At 48.9% G+C, this 20,265-nt stretch overlaps 1 protein-coding gene across 1 annotated transcript in view; it reads right to left on the bottom strand.

Moving 5' to 3' along the window:
• IGSF9 (immunoglobulin superfamily member 9) overlaps window positions 1-20,265 on the bottom strand; it is a 91,164-nt gene that overhangs the window by 34,525 nt on the left and 36,374 nt on the right. Inside the window, exons 4-12 of the mRNA XM_088467625.1 lie at window positions 8,395-8,546; window positions 6,158-6,275; window positions 5,378-5,519; window positions 4,794-4,939; window positions 4,564-4,706; window positions 3,453-3,593; window positions 3,033-3,149; window positions 1,288-1,438; window positions 1,065-1,188 (exon numbers count right to left, since the gene is read on the bottom strand). Of these exons, the coding sequence (XP_088323751.1) occupies window positions 1,065-1,188; window positions 1,288-1,438; window positions 3,033-3,149; window positions 3,453-3,593; window positions 4,564-4,706; window positions 4,794-4,939; window positions 5,378-5,519; window positions 6,158-6,275; window positions 8,395-8,546 (1,234 nt within the window). The remainder of the gene's footprint in view (window positions 1-1,064; window positions 1,189-1,287; window positions 1,439-3,032; window positions 3,150-3,452; window positions 3,594-4,563; window positions 4,707-4,793; window positions 4,940-5,377; window positions 5,520-6,157; window positions 6,276-8,394; window positions 8,547-20,265) is intronic.

Genomic DNA, 20,265 nt, shown 5'->3' with positions numbered 1-20,265 from the left:
ATAGGTTTTCATATTCTCTGCCAATGTTAAAAACAGCTTTCCACACTGTGCCAACGTATAGTTGTGGATTAGTCTAATGCGCTTCCATTGGAAGCTTATATATTTTAATAACTATTCATAGTACGCGCTCTACACATAAAACTCTCACTGTGCTCCATGATCCCGGTGGGTGAAAATACAGGCGCACAGATATCTATAATACACCAACTACGGATCAGAGTTAAACAACTGGTTAAAGAGATGAATCTGGTTTGGATACACAAATGGGAAAAAAAAAAAAGCTGGTCCATGATTTGTGCTGGTTTATAAAGCAAAGGAAGTAACAAAAGCAAAAGTTCACCCATCGACTAGACACAGCGGGGGCGGTCATTTACTGAGCGGCATCAATATTCATGAGAATGCAGCCAATCAGGGTACTAGGAACCGGTTACACCCCTGAGGTGCTTTAATGGCATGCTTAGATAAAACTGTCCCGATTCTGACAGGATAGACACGATTCGCTGCCTTTAAAAGGGGCGGAGCTTCACACAATAATGTGTCTTTCTGGGGTGAATGAATCAAGCGAGGATTATTTTGCTTCAATTTCACACCCCTAAATGTTGGGAGATGTAGATGAAAGAAATCCTATTGGGCGATCTGTCAGTGATGTCCGGAGCCCGTAAGAGAACTACATAAATTGCATTTCATGCCTTTTTCTACAGCGCCCCAAATTACTGCCTCCGCCATAATCCAGAGATGAGCGTTTCGGTTTCTAGAAGCTGTAAAAAAAAAAGTTTCTAGAAACTGTAAATAAAAATAAAGGAAGATGGTTTCTAAACTATGCAATTCGTTAGACACTTTCATTTATTTATTTCCGGAAGCTTAATTAACTGAAATTTTGTTTTTCAGAATTATTTTGAGGTAATTTTAATTCCACTCAAAACTGATCCATATGATTTATCCAAATTCTGCGTTTTTGTGAATACTAAGAAGATCGTTGCAATCCACGTGCGGTGATAAGCGCGCCTCGCACGACCTCCACCTGTACACAATGACACATCTCTCTCCTATGTTAGTAGACTCACAGCGGGGCATACCAAACGCTGAACCTCTGGAAATATCCTCCGTCAAAACCGGGGGTCCAGCTGATGTTTACCGCTGACACCAGCGCCTGGGCAGAGATGTTGGATACGGCATGGGGGCTGGTGCCTACAAAGATTAGAGCGTCACAAAATAAATATATAAGTAAGAGAAGTGGGTACAACGGGGATTTCTCACCAGCTGACACATCGCAGGGCAATAACTCACCCAGCACGTTGACAGCAGTGCGGGTACTAATCCTGGCCACGTGATTGGCCGCTATGCATTCCCACACGCCATGCTCCTCCTTGGTCAGGGGTCTAAATACTAAGCTACCGTTGATGTCCATTTGAGCGCCACTTTTGCCAGCAAACCCCAGCTGCAGAACAAAATCGCTGTTATATATCCATGACAAAGCAACCCTTTTTGTCTATCATTGCTGGTCTATTCTTATATTGTAGGTATAGTTCACATTATCTACACAAATCAATAACAATTTATCATACAATACAATCCCGATAGGTTTCACTGGATCTGGTATAGGCTTGTGGCAGGGATGATAGGTGTTATAACAGGATTACTGCATAAGGATATTGGATGGACGCAATGGACCTGCTGCAGTACCACACATGGGCAGTAGATGGCGTAAACCACTAGCTGGTTCTAGGTAATGTTTGCAGAAATGCTGTATGAATCTATCATTGATTTGTGTATATTGTATAGAAACACAGAATTTAATGTGAATAAAACACCTACGCGTCCGTCTCTTCTGCCTATTTTTTTGCAGTTTCTCCTTAATTCAATATAAGTCTTACCAACTGCTGGTCCCATATATTCTGGAGTTATTTTACTGTACTGTAACGTGCATAAGTGCTGGGAGGCTGTTCCATGGAGCTGACACTCTTCCTGTAAATCTGATGCCCTACGTCCTCCATTTTCACAGTGTGTTCCCTTGTTCTAGAAATCCTCTTAGATTTCTAAATACTGCCTTCCTGATCCCTATTAATCCCTTACAGCCTTATCACCTCAGACCCTTCCCTCCTCTAAGCTCTTTTGTTATGGAGCCCGCGCACTATTCTGATAGCCCTTTTCTGATTCTTCTCTACTATGTTATTATAATCGTTTATTTATGCCACGCCGCCAATTTACTCAGCGCTGTACAGAGAATATTTGTCAACGCACAGACACCAGCAGTATTGTTTTTGGAGTGCCGGAGGAAACCCACACAAACATGGAAAGAACATGCAAACCGCACACAGATAGGCCATGACTGTGAATTGTACTCATGACCTGCGTGCTGTAAGAAAGTAACGCTTACCACTACGCCACTGTGCTTTTGAAGATATTGGGCCGGTTACAGAGAAATCCGCTGTATAGGTTTCCGATTGCGTGCACAGTACTATTACTTATATTACCAATATACTTTTCATGATCTTTAGGTGGGTCAGGAGACCCAGCATATTTTTATGCCCCCTTAGCGACATCAAGTATTGAAATAGTCTGAGATATTCCCTGAGAACCTGCTGCCAGGACACAAATAGGCTCTGATCTGATTTGTACCAATGTCTTATCCGGTCGCTCTCATGACTGACCAATCCAAGCCCTTCCAAGTGTTAGTGTCCGGGCAGAGCGTCCTATCATCCCCTCTTAGTATGAACAGGCAAAACTTCCATACAAGACACTGAGGACACTGCCTGGCCAAGCTACTTCTCTGTAAGACCTCTGTACTGATCCAACATTACTGGTAGGTAAATGACGGTACCAGCATTATCCATACAATCATCTATCATCCACCTTCACTCACCGAGTCAATGATCCTCACTGCCCATCCGCTACCTCTGAGTGGCGGCTCCTGGCTGTCCCGTCCCCTCTACCAAGAACAGGGTCCCATATGGCAAATGTCCTACATTCAGTTCTACTGGTATCAGTGTGCTGTGATAGGTTAGCATTGCCTGTAGTATATGCCCTCTCACCTTAGACCACTGTATAGAAGGGGGAGGGTCACCAACTGCAGAGCATGGCACCACAAGCTCTCGCCCGACGTCCTGAAAATACTCCTCCTTGGGCAGAACAGTGAACGCCGGCGGATCCTGTTGAAGGAACCATCAGAGAGCTCGAAATATAAAAAATAAAAAAGCTTTGAAGTTTTAAAAAGTTACAGTCTGTCTGCGTGAGCTTACAATCTAATTTCCCTGCCACAGGTGCACACACGCCAGGGCCAATTTAGTCAGCAGCCAATAAACCCGCCAGTGTGTTTTTGGGAGGAAACCGGAGCACCCGGAAGAAACCTCACCCTAACACGGGGAGAACATACAAACTCCAGTAAGTTCATCGAAACCGAGGCCCCCAATATATGGAAGAAGTTGAAGACAAGATAAGACGGCTTCTTTTACCTTTAGAATAACCATGGTGGGAAGGGAGATTCCTGCTGTGCCATAGCTGTTGTAGGGGGTACAAGTGTATGTGCCAAGAGCATCGTCGTTACCCGTTGCTATGACAATAGACCCGTCCTCTTCTAAGTACCAACCGGGGAACTGTGAACGAGAGAAAAAGCCATTAACATCACTTTACATAACGTTCTTGTATTAAATCTTTCTTAGCATGCGACCATTTGTGACCTTCTCCTAGGCCAGCACTGGCAATGCCTGAAACTCGGAACTGATCGGATGATTATAAGATAAGTGCATAAATTCCATTAACAGCAGCGAAGTGTACACAAATGTTTTGCCGGTATTTCCCCCTTAACCAAAAAAGTTCCTGGAAGTCTCACAGGTGTGTATGGAAAAGGTCTCATGGACTTCTGGAAATGTCCTTTTTAAAACAGAGCCCCCTCCCTATTCCTGCATAGTTGTGGCCAGGAGGACCTCAGCCACCATCTCCAGGACCTCAGCCATCATCTCCAGGAGAACCTCAGCCACAAACTCCAGGAGGACCTCCGCCACAAACTCCAGGAGGACCTCCGCCACAAACTCCAGGGGAACCTCCGCCACAAACTACAGGAGAACCTCCGCCACAAACTCCAGGAGGACCTCAGCCACAAACTCCAGGAGGACCTCCCAGGAAATCAGGCCAACCGCCGTGAGATGTTCCAGTATAATTGTAGCAACCTATTATTACAGTTATGGTGCAGGGACTGGAAAGTGTTATCATGTAGCCAAAACACAGCTGCGGCTTTACGCCATTGCAGACACTACACGGACCACGACATGTCCTCCTTTGAGGAGATTTTACTTCCTAGGAGTCCAGCCTGGTGCAGGAGATCAGCGCTCTCAGGGCTAGGGGCCGCATTGCACACCGACGGCGAAGGCTCTGTTTAAACGGACATTTGCAAAAGTGAAAATGCCCTTTAGAGATGTTTTTGGTATTTTTCAATCGATTTTCATCTAGGGATTATAGATAAGTAACTAAAGAATCAGGCAATGAATGTGGAATCAGTATAGGACATTGCACTGTGGCATGTAAAGAACATTACCACAAGCCAATAAGTAAACCATAAGCTCTTACCTTGCGGAGCTCCAGAGCAGCACCATCCTTGGTCCAGTTGACAAATAACAGAGGTGGATTAGCTCTGGCGGGACAACTGATTACACCCCGCATCCCGATGGGCAAGTAGGTCTCGGGGGGCATGTCAGTCACATACGCTGGATCTGAAGGCAAAATGGCACCGATTTAAGAATATTTTTTGAAAAAGGCAACGCCGGCCATGTTTGGTGCCTCAGGAGGCTGTTACTTACGCAGGACGGTGAGGTAGGCCGAGGCAGACGGCGACTTCCACATGCCGTTGCTGGGGATGCAGGTGTATTTCCCAGAATCCTCTGGGGTGACCTGTTGTAGCAGAAAGCTCCCGTCCACCAGGATGCGGACTCGGGACTGGAGACGGCTGAAATTCAGAAGGTTAAGAGGAGGTCATAGGGAAATGAAACAAACGTTTCTAATTTCTCTACAGACCTAGGGCAGAACAATCATAAAAGACAATTTAAAGATTATATTACAAGGCTGTTATAAATCGCTGGAGAGTCCTGAGCTGGATTTCCCCAGAAGGAACTTTGCATAGTTTACATGTTCAAGCCCTGGCTATCAGTCCTTGCGTGAGGGCATAGCCCGGCTTATTAGGGTTATAATTGTGGGTGGGATGGAATGAGTCTGGGCTCTTCGGTTGTCATAAAAGATCGGTTCACCCTGGTAACAATGAGACCCCCAAGGGATGGCGTTCCCTTTTTTGTGCTTCTCTGCGTCCCTAGATATAGGCTGAGATATGTAAATAGAGCCGTCCACAGGAGAAGGTGGGTAGTGGGGCCGACACCTGCCGGAACCTCACCTGAGGAGATAGACGTTGCTATTTCCGTGGAACCAGCTGTAAGTGAGATTAGCGGGATAGGCCTCGGCCTGGCAGGTCAGAAAGGCATCTTGCGAAACGTTGACGGTAATGTTTTCTGGAGGGACGACGATGACGGGCGGACCTGGGAGGAGAAATGCAGACATACTTTGTGACTACTTTAAGGGATTTTCAAACATCTACCAAATTCCACCACAGTATTTAGGAAGTCCAATGTTTGCAGAACAACTGAACGTCCTTAAAAGGGGTTTTCGATACTAAAACAACTTTGAGGGACACCTGCAAATTCTATTAGGTGTTTTGATCTCCTATCTATATCCAGTCTGTACTTTTCACCACAAGAATTATATCATCCAGGCAAATATATTTAGTTGAGGCACCACAGGTTATGACAAAGATGTGCAATATCCGAGAAAAGCGAAAATAGTAACTGTCCCTGGATGATATAAAGGACTAGGTGGAAAACATTGATGGAAGGCACAGAAATAAGGCAATATATATGTGGCAAAAGTAACAAGAGGGGATGTAAAAACTGATAAAGACGCCTGAAGGTGACCAAGAGGGTCTCATATCAAATTTACTTGTATTTGCTCCAGCCCCCCCAAAAAATGACACTTCTCAATACGTTAAAGCCTGGTCATTAAACAGCGGAGGAGCCATTTTGTGTCTGTGATAATAGTTTTGAGGCTGGAGGCCAGGTATGAGTGATATAACCGAGGCACAGTATTCAATGTCAGCTTATACCGTGTGATCACGTCTTACCTTGGACCAGTACGCGGCTTGTGTGGGTCACCTCGCCCTCGTCACTGGACGCATGGCACGTGTACAGACCGGCGCTGGACCGCTGCACCCCGATAATCCGTAAAGAACCATTATTAACCTTTATACAATAAAATAAGATAATTAGGAAAAAAAGAAACATTAGTTATTTTATAACAAGATGCGCAATACCGATTAAACGTTTATTTTACACGTAAAGTCTGCCGAGACTGTGCACGGTGGATACGTTAAATTCCGTCGCTGTAACAGACCTCACCAGCCAGTGACATGGGGGTCCTTTGCCCGCCCTATCAATGGCTGATAAACAAAAGAAGCAGATATATAACGTTTATAAAACAATTTCATTTTCCCTATTCGCTGTAAACTGCTACGTAAACGACATTTCCAAACAAACACTTATAGAGCATTCTTCGCCTGCGCGCAGCAAAAGCCGCCATTTTGCAGGCTGAGCCGGTATTTATGAGCATACAGCCCATCGATGGACTGGGAACTAACGTCTTTTCTGACAAGCAGAATCTGCTCTCATTATTTATTGATAAACAGAACATGAGATCATTTTGTGGTGTTGGAGAACACTGTGAAACAAGGAGGGCGCTGTTTCGGAGTAGGACACTAGGGGGCGGCAGAGCAGCAGAGAAGGCTGTCGCCACCTTGCAGGGCACAGTCAGTGGCAGGGTCTTTTGTTGTGAAGTGCTGATACAATGTGCTCGGCTGTTTTGTGTCTACGCAGGCACAATACATGTTCTGATGAGTAAACAGGGGTATGGTACGAGTGCAGCGGGCAAACGAGGCTGACGGCAGCCAAAGACAACACAGCGCAGTGTTTACTGTCTGCAAGGCAGGTCTTCCATTGTCTGGCTGCTGCAAGATGATCCGTGTGTAATAATAAAGTATATCTATATATCTCTATATATCTCTCTCATATATATATATATATATATATATCTCTATATATCTCTCTCATATATATATATATATATATATATATACATATACACACACACACACACATAATACACTATTGCGTTTCTGCCTAGTTATACACGGATATTGCAAAAACAATTACAGTGTGTGTAAATAGAAGGGCGGCACTCAGGGACTTACTTGCAAAGAGGCATAATATATTAATGAATACAGCACATCCTGTCGTCACACCAACGTTTCAGTGGAGACAGACCCACCTTCCTCAGGGTTCCTGGTCAAGCACCCTTAAAATACGATGTGACTTGTCCCTTGTGGGACCCCACCGGTAATGAGAGGTCACATGCGGACACTCTCCATAGAAATGAAAAGGCTTCCCTGATTGGCCAGAGCATAGGAACTTCCGCGCTCTGACCAATCAGAGCAGCCATGATCATTCCTATGGAGAGTCTTACCGCAAATATTTGGCAAGTTCCCTAGATGCCTACATGGAGAGAAGAGGACCTATACTATTGGACTGTAAGTAATAAACAAGGGGTGTGGAGTTGGAGGAGGACAAGGGGTGTGTGAGTACTATCTTTATTGCAATATTTTTCTTACAGGTGGTCTACAGGTGCCAGCGAGCCCGTGATGCCTAGGCATGCTGGCACTTGTATTTCCTCAAGGGCTATCATCCCCTGGCAGCCTTGCTGTAACCAGTAGTCCAGCTGTAAAGAACAATATCATGTATAATATTATATACACATCACCTCTGTATCCAAAGCCTCAGGGGTACGGAGTGGAGCTATAGTCCTATTGGCGTTGGCTGTACCTAAGAGTGGGGCACACACTTTGTCTTTGCGGGACCCACTCCCCTGGAGAAACCAGTCCTAGTTCCTAATGGCCTAGGACTGGTGGGATCACGGTGGGGGGACCCCACACTGCTGGTCTCTCCTCTAGGATTCCACTGTCCCTGGCTGGTCAAGCCTAAAGCTGGTCATGGATAAAACTCTTTTACAATAGTAAGTAGCCTAGGAAGACGCAGTAGCGTAAGATGGAGCATGGTGAGAACGCTTCATCCGCAGCCAACGTGCTGCCCTCAGGCCCGTCTACTGTTTAAGTTTCGTCTTGACGAGATTGAGTGAGGCGCGATTATGGCGAGCTTAGGCACAGTCAAACTCTATTACAGACGGAGACATGAAAGTCACCGATAACACAACCGGATTTCCAAAATCACCACCTATCCCACTTCTCCCTGCGCCTCGCTGTGTATCTAGGGCCACACTCGTACAGGAAATTCCCTATACGTTCACACTTACCTGGATCCTGTCCCCGCTCTCTATGATGGCGTCATCTCGCTTCCACGACACGACCGGCTGCGGGTTCCCATACGCCAGACAAGTGAGCGTCAAGGTGTCTCCGACACGCACCTCCACATGCATGGGCGGAGTCTCACGGAAAGCAGGCGGGGCTGTAAGAAAAAAAAATAATAGTGATTAACTACTATTTAGGAGTCACATGGCTTCTAGAAACAATTACCATTTCTAGCCTATATGGTAGGTCTGGCTACTCACTACAGAGTTTCTTATAGAGATCAGGTCACTGACACATGCTTTATGCTGGACACACACAGAGATCAGGTCACTGACACATGCTTTATGCTGGACACAGAGAACAGGTCACTGACACATCCTTTATGCTGGACACAGAGATCAGGTCACTGACACATCCTTTATACTGGACACAGAGAGATCAGGTCATTGACACATCCTTTATGCTGCACACAGAGATCAGGTCACCGACACATCCTTTATACTGGACACACACAGAGATCAGGTCACTGATACATCCTTTATGCTGGACACACACAGAGATCAGGTCACTGAACACATCCTTTATACTGGACACACACAGAGATCAGGTCACTGACACATCCTTTATACTGGACACACACAGAGAGATCAGGTCACTGACACATCCTGTATGCTGGACACACACAGAGATCAGGTCACTGACACATCCTTTATGCTGGACACACACAGAGATCAGGTCACTGACACATCCTTTATGCTGGACACCCACACAGAGAGATCATGTCACTGACACATCCTTTATGCTGGACACCCACAGAGATCAGGTCACTGACACATCCTTTATGCTGGACACACACAGAGATCAGGTCACTGACACATCCTGTATGCTGGACACACACATAGATCAGGTCACTGACACATCCTTTATGCTGGACACACACAGAGATCAGGTCACTGACACATACTGTATGCTGGACACACAGATCAGGTCACTGACACATCCTTTATGCTGGACACACACACAGAGATCAGGTCACTGACACATCCTTTATGCTGGACACACACACAGTGATCAGGTCACTGACATCCTTTTTACTGGACACACACAGAGATCAGGTCACTGAACACATCCTTTATACTGGACACACACAGAGATCAGGTCACTGATACATCCTTTATGCTGGACACACACAGAGATCAGGTCACCGACACATCTTTTATACTGGACGAAGATCAGGTCACAGACACATCCTTTATACTGGACACACACAGAGATCAGGTCACTGACAATCCTTTATACTGGACACACACAGAGATCAGGTCACTGACACATCCATTATGCTGGACACACACAGAGATCAGGTCACTGACACATCCTTTATACTGGACACAGAGAACAGGTCACTGACACATCCTTTATGCTGGACACACAGAGATCAGGTCACTGACACATCCTTTATACTGGGCACACACAGAGATCAGGTCACTGACACATCATTTATGCTGGACACAGAGAACAGGTCACTGACACATCCTTTATGCTGGACACACATAGAGATCAGGTCACTGACACATCCTTTATGCTGGACACAGAGAACAGGTCACTGACACATCCTTTATGCTGGACACACATAGAGATCAGGTCACTGACACATCCTTTATACTGGACACACACAGAGATCAGGTCACTGAGACATCCTTTATGCTGGACACAGAGATCAGGTCACTGACACATCCTTTATACTGGACACACACAGATATCAGGTCACTGACACATCCTTTATACTGGACACAGAGAGATCAGGTCACTGACACATCCTTTATGCTGGACACACACAGATCAGGTCACTGACACATCCTTTATGCTGGACACAGAGAACAGGTCACTGACACATGCTTTATGCTGGACACACACAGAGATCAGGTCACTGACACATCCTTTATACTGGACACAGAGAACAGGTCACTGACACATGCTTTATGCTGGACACAGAGAACAGGTCACTGACACATCCTTTATACTGGACACAGAGAGATCAGGTCACTGACACATCCTTTATGCTGGACACAGAGATCAGGTCACTGACACATCCTTTATGCTGGGCACACACAGAGATCAGGTCACTGACACATTCTTTATTCTAGACTTTGAGGTCAGATTGGACTATAAGACATTGATCTATAGTTCTTTGGATCATGGAGGAAGGCAAATCAATAAATGCAAGTAACCTGAATGTGGAGACCCCAATCATTTATTGCCATGCCACTGTGGAAGTGGACAGCAGCGTATATATACACCTGGGCTCAGGAGGTAGTCCCAGGAGAAGGTGTGAGTTTGTCTTGATCAGCTCATACCCTATCCTGGGACCTTCTCAGCCAGTTCCCAGACTGGGGGATTCCCTACCGCTTTAAGAAGCCAGGGCTGAAGTGCAGACAATGGAGGAGTGTTTCAGGGCTACAATAGGTGTCTGTGACGTAGTAAAACACACAAGTTATTGTAGCATAGTAGTTTGAGGCCTGGTGCCAGGACAAGCTGGGTGATCCTGAAAGTCAGGATCTAGCGTCTTGGTTGGGCATGGCTGCTGTCTATGGGCCGCAATTATATGATGAGAACTCTGAAAACATTTAAAAAATAAAGTTCCCTTCCTCTGTGAAATTGTTTTATCTGCCATAGGTGCAGCGCAGCCTGGGGGAGAGCTCGGTGCATTTTTAGTGAGTGGATTTCAAGTGCCAAAGAAGTACTCCCCCTATACCCCCAATAATACCCCCAATGATGCCCCGAATTGTGCAAGAACAAGGTATTGTGGGCCAAGCAGCCCGTCTGTCCAAAAGTAGTCAGGGCTGATCCTGATAATACAAGTAACTGTGCACCTGGACAAACCATTTAGCACTGCCAGGGGCGCACATACATTTATTAGGTGTGCGTGCAGGGTAAACACTGGCTGCTTTTGCATGTAGCCCACACATGCTGGCCAGCTTCAGATTTACACTGCAGTTTAGATCTGAGCTAGGACACACTAGGGCCGGATTAAAAGCCACACAGACCGAGGCGTGAAAATGTTCAAGGGCCTATACTAAGGGGAGGAACTATGACCGGCACTGTGTGGGTGTGGCCAGTGCCATGTGGGTGTGGCCAGTGCCATGTGGGCGTGGCCAGTATATTCTCTAGACTAACAATGTGTATTAACCCATAGATTCCGAAATTAGTGCCCTGAGCTATGGCTTACGTCGCTGGAGGCAGCTGTGGTAAGGATGGAGGGCGCTAATTACCCCTGAGTTCTGTTCACACCTCAGGAGAGTGACAAAAAAAATATCTGCGGTGAGTGCAGCCTGCACTCACCGCAGATTTTTATCATACACAACGAGTGTTAAAACTCACTGTGTATATTAATGGTGCTCCAGCCAATCAGCTCCCAACTGTCATCTGTTTGAAATGTGACAGTTGGGAGGCGATTGGCTGGAGCACCATTATTCAAACGCAACGAGTTTTATCACTCATTGTGAATGATAAAACTTGTTGAGAAATGAGTCCCTAAATCTCCATGCACATGTTACATCTCCCCCACGTGCATTGCAGTATGGTGTTACCCAGGTGCCGAGTTACTGGCTCTTTTTTGCTTTGATCCCTCCTCAGAGTCTCACCTATTACTTACATTACGTGGCACTCTATTATTATTGCATCCTTTATTTATATAGTGTATGATCAGAGAACTTTGGGGCCGATTCATTACCGACCGCAACTGCAATTACGCGCGCAGATGGTCAATTGTTGCGTTCTGCATTGCAGTGCAAAGGTCTCACTGCGATCACACTGCAGACCTATCGCAGTGAACTGGCAAACCCATCGCAGAGTGACTGACAGGAAGTACCGCTTGGGGGTGAGATGGGTGGGACGGAGGTCGGCGAAACGCAGGCGTGTCAGTGCGTTTGAACGTCGTTTCAATCTAGACAAATCATATAACCCATTAGTATTAATTTAAACCAGAGATGGGATCGGTGTAAACAGGTGAGAAAATACACGCTTAGCGCAGACAGCGGGCGCAACTGAGCAGTGCTAACCACTGTAGCACCGGTTAATGTGTAGCAGACGGTCATAACTATAATGTCCACATTATATATACGCTGCAGTACAAATACATGTGTGCGCAGTGGGGAATTTAGACTGTAAGCTTACATGGTGCAAGCACTAATTACATAGTATATATACAGTGCTCCATTAATATGTAAGTAATGATAATAATATCTGGACAAAGGTTATAAAATGTGAACCCCACATCATGGGACCGATGCTGACTGAACTGTTCAGAAATGATGTATAAAAGCAATGTATATGTGTCTGTGTATGCTGAGGCGTACCCTATACTTTAGTAAAGCTTGGTGCCGCCCCCATTGCGCAACACCTACATGTAGTAAGCAGCACCCCCCATCCACCCTGCTTCTCCCTCCAGAACATGCACACCGATGCTTGTCACATAGAATCGGGCGTATTCACTCAAAAATAGGCGGATAGCATTATAAGCACCTTCAGAAATGGAGGTTGGGTACAGGATCCTTACAGAATTTCGTAAGTATCCTAACTCTTCCCCTGACCCACAGTCTAACCCAAACTCTTCCCCTAATCCACAGCCTAACCTAACCCACAGCCTAACCCTAACCCTCCCCCTAACCCACAGCCTAACCCTAACCCTCCCCCTAACCCAAAGCCTAACCCTAACTCTCCCCTAACCCACAGCCTAACCCTAACCCTCCCCTAACCCACAGCCTAACCCTAACCCTCCCCCTAACCCACAGCCTAACCCTAACCCTCCCCCTAACCCACAGCCTAACCCTAACTCTCCCCTAACCCTCCCCCTAACCCAAAGCCTAACCCTAACTCTCCCCTAACCCACAGCCTAACCCTAACCCTCCCCCTAACCCACAGCCTAACTCTAACCCTCCCCCTAACCCACAGCCTAACCCTAACCCTCCCCCTAACCCACAGCCTAACTCAAAAGGTGCGTACACACAACGATTTTTTTAACGATTTAACTATAACGACGTCGTTATCGTTAAATAGTTTGTAAAATTGTTCATCTTTTTAAGGTGAACAATGAACGATAATCGATCATGCGCATTCACGTTAGTAGTTTATCGTCCATTCTGACTGTCCAACAAACGATTTTCGTTCAGAAAATCGTTCATGTTGTACAGAATGAACAATAAATGATGAATAATTTCCATTCACTATATGCATGATTAAAAAAATCGTTCATCATTCATGAAAATCATTCAGTAATTTAGTAACCAAAGATTTTTAGTGAACTATTTTCGTTCACTTTTTCAAGGGAAAATCTGAAGGAAAATCATTCACTAAAATCGTTGGTTAATAACATCGTTGTGTGTGTATGCATCTTAACTCTTCCCCTAACCCTCCCCCTAACCAACAGCCTAACTCTAACCCTCCCCTAACCCACAGCCTAACCCTAACCCTCCCCTAACCCACAGCCTAACTCTAACCCTCCCCCTAACCAACAGCCTAACCCTAACCCTCCCCCTAACCCACAGCCTCACCCTAACCCTCCCCCTAACCCTAACTCTCCCCTAACCCACAGCCTAACCCTAACCCTCCCCTAACCCACAGCCTAACCCTAACCCTCCACTGAAACCTAACTCTCCCCTAACCCACAGCCTAACCCTCCCCTAACCCTTACTCTTCCCCTAACCCACAGCCTAACTCTAACCCTAGCCCTAACCCACAGCCTAACCCTAACCCTCCCCCTAACCCAGAGCCTAACCCTAACCCACAGCCTAACCTAACCCTCCCCCTAACCCACAGCCTAACCCTAACTCTTCCCCTCACCCTAACTCTCCCCAAACCCACAGTCTAACCCTAATCCTCCACTAACTCACAGCCTAACTCTAACCCTCCTCCTAATCGACAGCCTAACTCTAACTCTCCCCCTAACCCTCCCCCTAACCCACAGCCTAACCCTAACCCTCCCCCTAACCCACAGCCTAACCCTAACCCTCCCCCTAACCCACAGCCTAACCCTAACCCTCCCCCTAACCCACAGCCTAACCCTCCCCCTAACCTAACCCTCACCCTAAACCACAGCCTAACCCTAATCCTACCCCTAACCCACAGCCTAACCTTAACCCTCCCCCTAACCAACAGCCTAACCCTAACCCTCCCCCTAACTTTTCCCCTAACCCTCAGCCTAACTCTAACCATCCTCCTAACCCACAGCCTAACTCTAACCCTCCCCCTAACCCTAACTCTTCCCCTAACCCTCCCCCTAACCCACAGCCTAACCCTAACCCTCCCCCTAACCCACAGCCTAACCCTCCCCCTAACCTAACCCTCACCCTAACCCACAGCCTAACCCTAACTCTCCCCTAACCCACAGCCTAACGCTAACCCTACCCCTATCCAACAGCCTAACCCTAACCCTCCCCCCTAACCCACAGCCTAACCCTAACCCTCCCCCTAACCCTCACCCTAACCCTAACTCTCCCCTAACCGACAGCCTAACCCTAATCCTCCACTAACTCACAGCCTAACTCTAACCCTCCTCCTAACCCAAAGCCTAACTCTAACCCTCCTCCTAACCCACAGCCTAACTCTAACCCTCCCCCTAACCCTAACTCTTCCCCTAACCCTCGCCCTAACCCACAGCCTAACCCTAACCCACAGCCTAACCCTCCCCCTAACCTAACCCACAGCCTAACCCTAACTCTCCCCTAACCCACAGCCTAACTCTAACCCTACCCCTATCCCACAGCCTAACCCTAACCCTCCCCCCTAACCCACAGCCTAACCCTAACCCTCCCCCTAACTCTTCCCGTAACCCTCACCCTAACCCAAAGCCTAACCCTAACTCTCCCCTAACCCACAGCCTAACCCTAATCCTCCACTAACCAACAGCCTAACTCTAACCCTCCTCCTAACCCACAGCCTAACTCTAACCCTCCCCCTAAACCTAACTCTTCCCCTAACCCTCCCCCTAACCCACAGCCTAACCCTACTCCTCCACTAACCCACAGCCTAACTCTAACCCTCCCCCTAACCCTAACTCTTCCCCTAACCCATAGCCTAACCCTAACCATCCCCCTAACCCACAGCCTAACCCTAAACCTCCCCCTAACCCAAAGCCTAACCCTAACCCTCCCCCTAACCCACAGCCTAACCCTAACTCTCCCCTAACCCACAGCCTAACTCTAACCCTCCCCCTAACCCACAGCCTAACCCTAATACTCCCCCTAACCCACAGCCTAACCCTAACCCACAGCCTAACCCTCCCCCTAACCCTAACCCTCCCCCTAACCCAGAGCCTAACCCTAACTCTCCAATAACCCACAGCCTAACCCTAACCCTCCCCTTAACCCTGACTCTTCCCCTAACCCTCCCCCTAACCCATAGCCTAACCCTCCCCCTAATCCACAGCCTAACCCTAACTCTCCACCTAACCCACACCCTAACCCTCCCCCTAACCCACAGCCAAACCCCAACCTTCCCCCTAATCCACAGCCTAACACTAACTCTCACCCTAACCCACAGCCTAACCCTAACCCTCCCCCTAATCCACAGCCTAACCCTAACCCCCCCTAACCCACAGCCTAACCCTAACTTTTTCGCTAACCCTCCCCCTAACTCACAGCGTAACCCTAACCCACAGCCTAACCCTGACTCTTCCCCTAACCCTACCCCTAACCCAGAGCCTAACCCTAACTCCAATAACCCACAGCCTAACCCTAACCCTCCCCCTAACCAAGAGCCTAACCCTAACTCTCCAATAACCCACAGCCTAACCCTAACCCTCCCCTTAACCCTGACTCTTCCCCTAACCCACAGCCTAACTCTAACCCTCCCCCTAACCAACAGCCTAACCCTAACCCTCCCCCTAACCCACAGCCTCACCCTAACCCTCCCCTTAACCCTAACTCTCCCCTAACCCACAGCCTAACTCTAACCCACAGCCTAAGCCTAACCCTCCACCTAACCCACAACCTAACCCTAACCCTCCCCCTAACCCTAACTCTCCCCTAACCAACAGCCTAACCCTCCCCTAACCCTTACTCTTCCCCTAACCCTCCCCCTAACCCACAGTCTAACCCTAACCCTCCCCCTAACCCACAGCCTAACCTAACCCTCCCCCTAACCCACAGCCTAACCCTAACTCTCCCCTAACCCACAGCCTAACTCTAACCCTAGCCCTAACCCACAGCCTAACCCTAACCCTCCCCCTAACCCAGAGCCTAACCCTCCCCCTAACCCACAGCCTAACCCTAACTCTTCCCCTCACCCTAACTCTCCCCTAACCCACAGTCTAACCCTAATCCTCCACTAACTCACAGCCTAACTCTAACCCTCCTCCTAACCCACAGCCTAACTCTAACCCTCCCCCTAACCCACAGCCTAACCCTAACCCTCACCCTAACCCACAGCCTAACCCCAACCCTCCCCCTAACGCACAGCCTAACCCTCCCCCTAACCTAACCCTCACCCTAAACCACAGCCTAACCCTAATCCTACCCCTAACCCACAGCCTAACCCTAACTCTTCCCCTCACCCTAACTCTCCCCTAACCCACAGTCTAACCCTAATCCTCCACTAACTCACAGCCTAACTCTAACCCTCCTCCTAACCCACAGCCTAACTCTAACCCTCCCCCTAACCCACAGCCTAACCCTAACCCTCACCCTAACCCACAGCCTAACCCCAACCCTCCCCCTAACCCACAGCCTAACCCTCCCCCTAACCTAACCCTCACCCTAAACCACAGCCTAACCCTAATCCTACCCCTAACCCACAGCCTAACCTTAACCCTCCCCCTAACCAACAGCCTAACCCTAACCATCCCCCTAAATTTTCCCCTAACCCTCAGCCTAACTCTAACCCTCCTCCTAACCCACAGCCTAACTCTAACCCTCCCCCTAACCCTAACTCTTCCCCTAACCCTCCCCCTAACCCACAGCCTAACCCTAACCCTCCCCCTAACCCACAGCCTAACCCTCCCCCTAACCTAACCCTCACCCACAGCCAAACCCTAACTCTCCCCTAACCCACAGCCTAACTCTAACCCTACCCCTATCCAACAGCCTAACCCACAGCCTAACCCTAACCCTCCCCCTAACTCTTCCCCTAACCCTCACCCTAACCCAAAGCCTAACCCTAACTCTCCCCTAACCCACAGCCTAACCCTAATCCTCCACTAACCAACAGCCTAACTCTAACCCTCCTCCTAACCCACAGCCTAACTCTAACCCTCCCCCTAAACCTAACTCTTCCCATAACCCTCCCCCTAACCCACAGCCTAACCCTACTCCTCCACTAACCCACAGCCTAACTCTAACCCTCCCCCTAACCCTAACTCTTCCTCTAACCCATAGCCTAACCCTAACCCACCCCCTAACCCACAGCCTAACCCTAAACCTCCCCCTAACCCTAACCCTCCCCCTAACCCACAGCCTAACCCTAACTCTCCCCTAACCCACAGCCTAACTCTAACCCTCCCCCTAACCCACAGCCTAACCCTAATACTCCCCCTAACCCACAGCCTAACCCTAACCCACAGCCTAACCCTCCCCCTAACCCAAACCCTCCCCCTAACCCAAAGCCTAACCCTCCCCCTAACCCACAGCCTAACCCTAACTCTCCCCTAACCCACAGCCTAACTCTAACCCTCCCCCTAACCCACAGCCTAACCCTAATACTCCCCCTAACCCACAGCCTAACCCTAACCCACAGCCTAACCCTCCCCCTAACCCTAACCCTCCCCCTAACCCAGAGCCTAACCCTAACTCTCCAATAACCCACAGCCTAACCCTAACCCTCCCCTTAACCCTGACTCTTCCCCTAACCCTCCCCCTAACCCATAGCCTAACCCTCCCCCTAATCCACAGCCTAACCCTAACTCTCCACCTAACCCACACCCTAACCCTCCCCCTAACCCACAGCCTAACCCCAACCTTCCCCCTAATCCACAGCCTACCCTAACTCTCCCCCTAACCCACAGCCTAACCCTAACCCTCCCCCTAATCCACAGCCTAACCCTAACCCCCCCTAACCCACAGCCTAACCCTAACTTTTTCGCTAACCCTCCCCCTAACTCACAGCGTAACCCTAACCCACAGCCTAACCCTGACTCTTCCCCTAACCCTACCCCTAACCCAGAGCCTAACCCTAACTCCAATAACCCACAGCCTAACCCTAACCCTCCCCCTAACCAAGAGCCTAACCCTAACTCTCCAATAACCCACAGCCTAACCCTAACCCTCCCCTTAACCCTGACTCTTCCCCTAACCCACAGCCTAACTCTAACCCTCCCCCTAACCAACAGCCTAACCCTAACCCTCCCCCTAACCCACAGCCTCACCCTAACCCTCCCCTTAACCCTAACTCTCCCCTAACCCACAGCCTAACTCTAACCCACAGCCTAAGCCTAACCCTCCACCTAACCCACAACCTAACCCTAACCCTCCCCCTAACCCTAACTCTCCCCTAACCAACAGCCTAACCCTCCCCTAACCCTTACTCTTCCCCTAACCCTCCCCCTAACCCACAGTCTAACCCTAACCCTCCCCCTAACCCACAGCCTAACCTAACCCTCCCCCTAACCCACAGCCTAACCCTAACTCTCCCCTAACCCACAGCCTAACTCTAACCCTAGCCCTAACCCACAGCCTAACCCTAACCCTCCCCCTAACCCAGAGCCTAACCCTCCCCCTAACCCACAGCCTAACCCTAACTCTTCCCCTCACCCTAACTCTCCCCTAACCCACAGTCTAACCCTAATCCTCCACTAACTCACAGCCTAACTCTAACCCTCCTCCTAACCCACAGCCTAACTCTAACCCTCCCCCTAACCCACAGCCTAACCCTAACCCTCACCCTAACCCACAGCCTAACCCCAACCCTCCCCCTAACCCACAGCCTAACCCTCCCCCTAACCTAACCCTCACCCTAAACCACAGCCTAACCCTAATCCTACCCCTAACCCACAGCCTAACCTTAACCCTCCCCCTAACCAACAGCCTAACCCTAACCATCCCCCTAAATTTTCCCCTAACCCTCAGCCTAACTCTAACCCTCCTCCTAACCCACAGCCTAACTCTAACCCTCCCCCTAACCCTAACTCTTCCCCTAACCCTCCCCCTAACTCACAGCGTAACCCTAACCCACAGCCTAACCCTGACTCTTCCCCTAACCCTACCCCTAACCCAGAGCCTAACCCTAACTCCAATAACCCACAGCCTAACCCTAACCCTCCCCCTAACCAAGAGCCTAACCCTAACTCTCCAATAACCCACAGCCTAACCCTAACCCTCCCCTTAACCCTGACTCTTCCCCTAACCCACAGACTAACTCTAACCCTCCCCCTAACCAACAGCCTAACCCTAACCCTCCCCCTAACCCACAGCCTCACCCTAACCCTCCCCTTAACCCTAACTCTCCCCTAACGCACAGCCTAACTCTAACCCACAGCCTAAGCCTAACCCTCCACCTAACCCACAACCTAACCCTAACCCTCCCCCTAACCCTAACTCTCCCCTAACCAACAGCCTAACCCTCCCCTAACCCTTACTCTTCCCCTAACCCTCCCCCTAACCCACAGTCTAACCCTAACCCTCCCCCTAACCCACAGCCTAACCTAACCCTCCCCCTAACCCACAGCCTAACCCTAACTCTCCCCTAACCCACAGCCTAACTCTAACCCTAGCCCTAACCCACAGCCTAACCCTAACCCTCCCCCTAACCCAGAGCCTAACCCTCCCTCTAACCCACAGCCTAACCCTAACTCTTCCCCTCACCCTAACTCTCCCCTAACCCACAGCCTAACCCTCCCCCTAACCTAACCCTCACCCACAGCCAAACCCTAACTCTCCCCTAACCCACAG

This window comes from Taudactylus pleione, unplaced genomic scaffold (genome assembly GCF_031769625.1).
Source record: "Taudactylus pleione unplaced genomic scaffold, aTauple2 ptg000073l, whole genome shotgun sequence".
In the NCBI taxonomy this organism is placed as follows: Eukaryota; Metazoa; Chordata; class Amphibia; order Anura; family Myobatrachidae; genus Taudactylus; species Taudactylus pleione.
The sequence above is the reverse complement of the archived record's forward strand: the minus strand, read 5'-3'. Positions and strand labels throughout refer to the sequence as shown.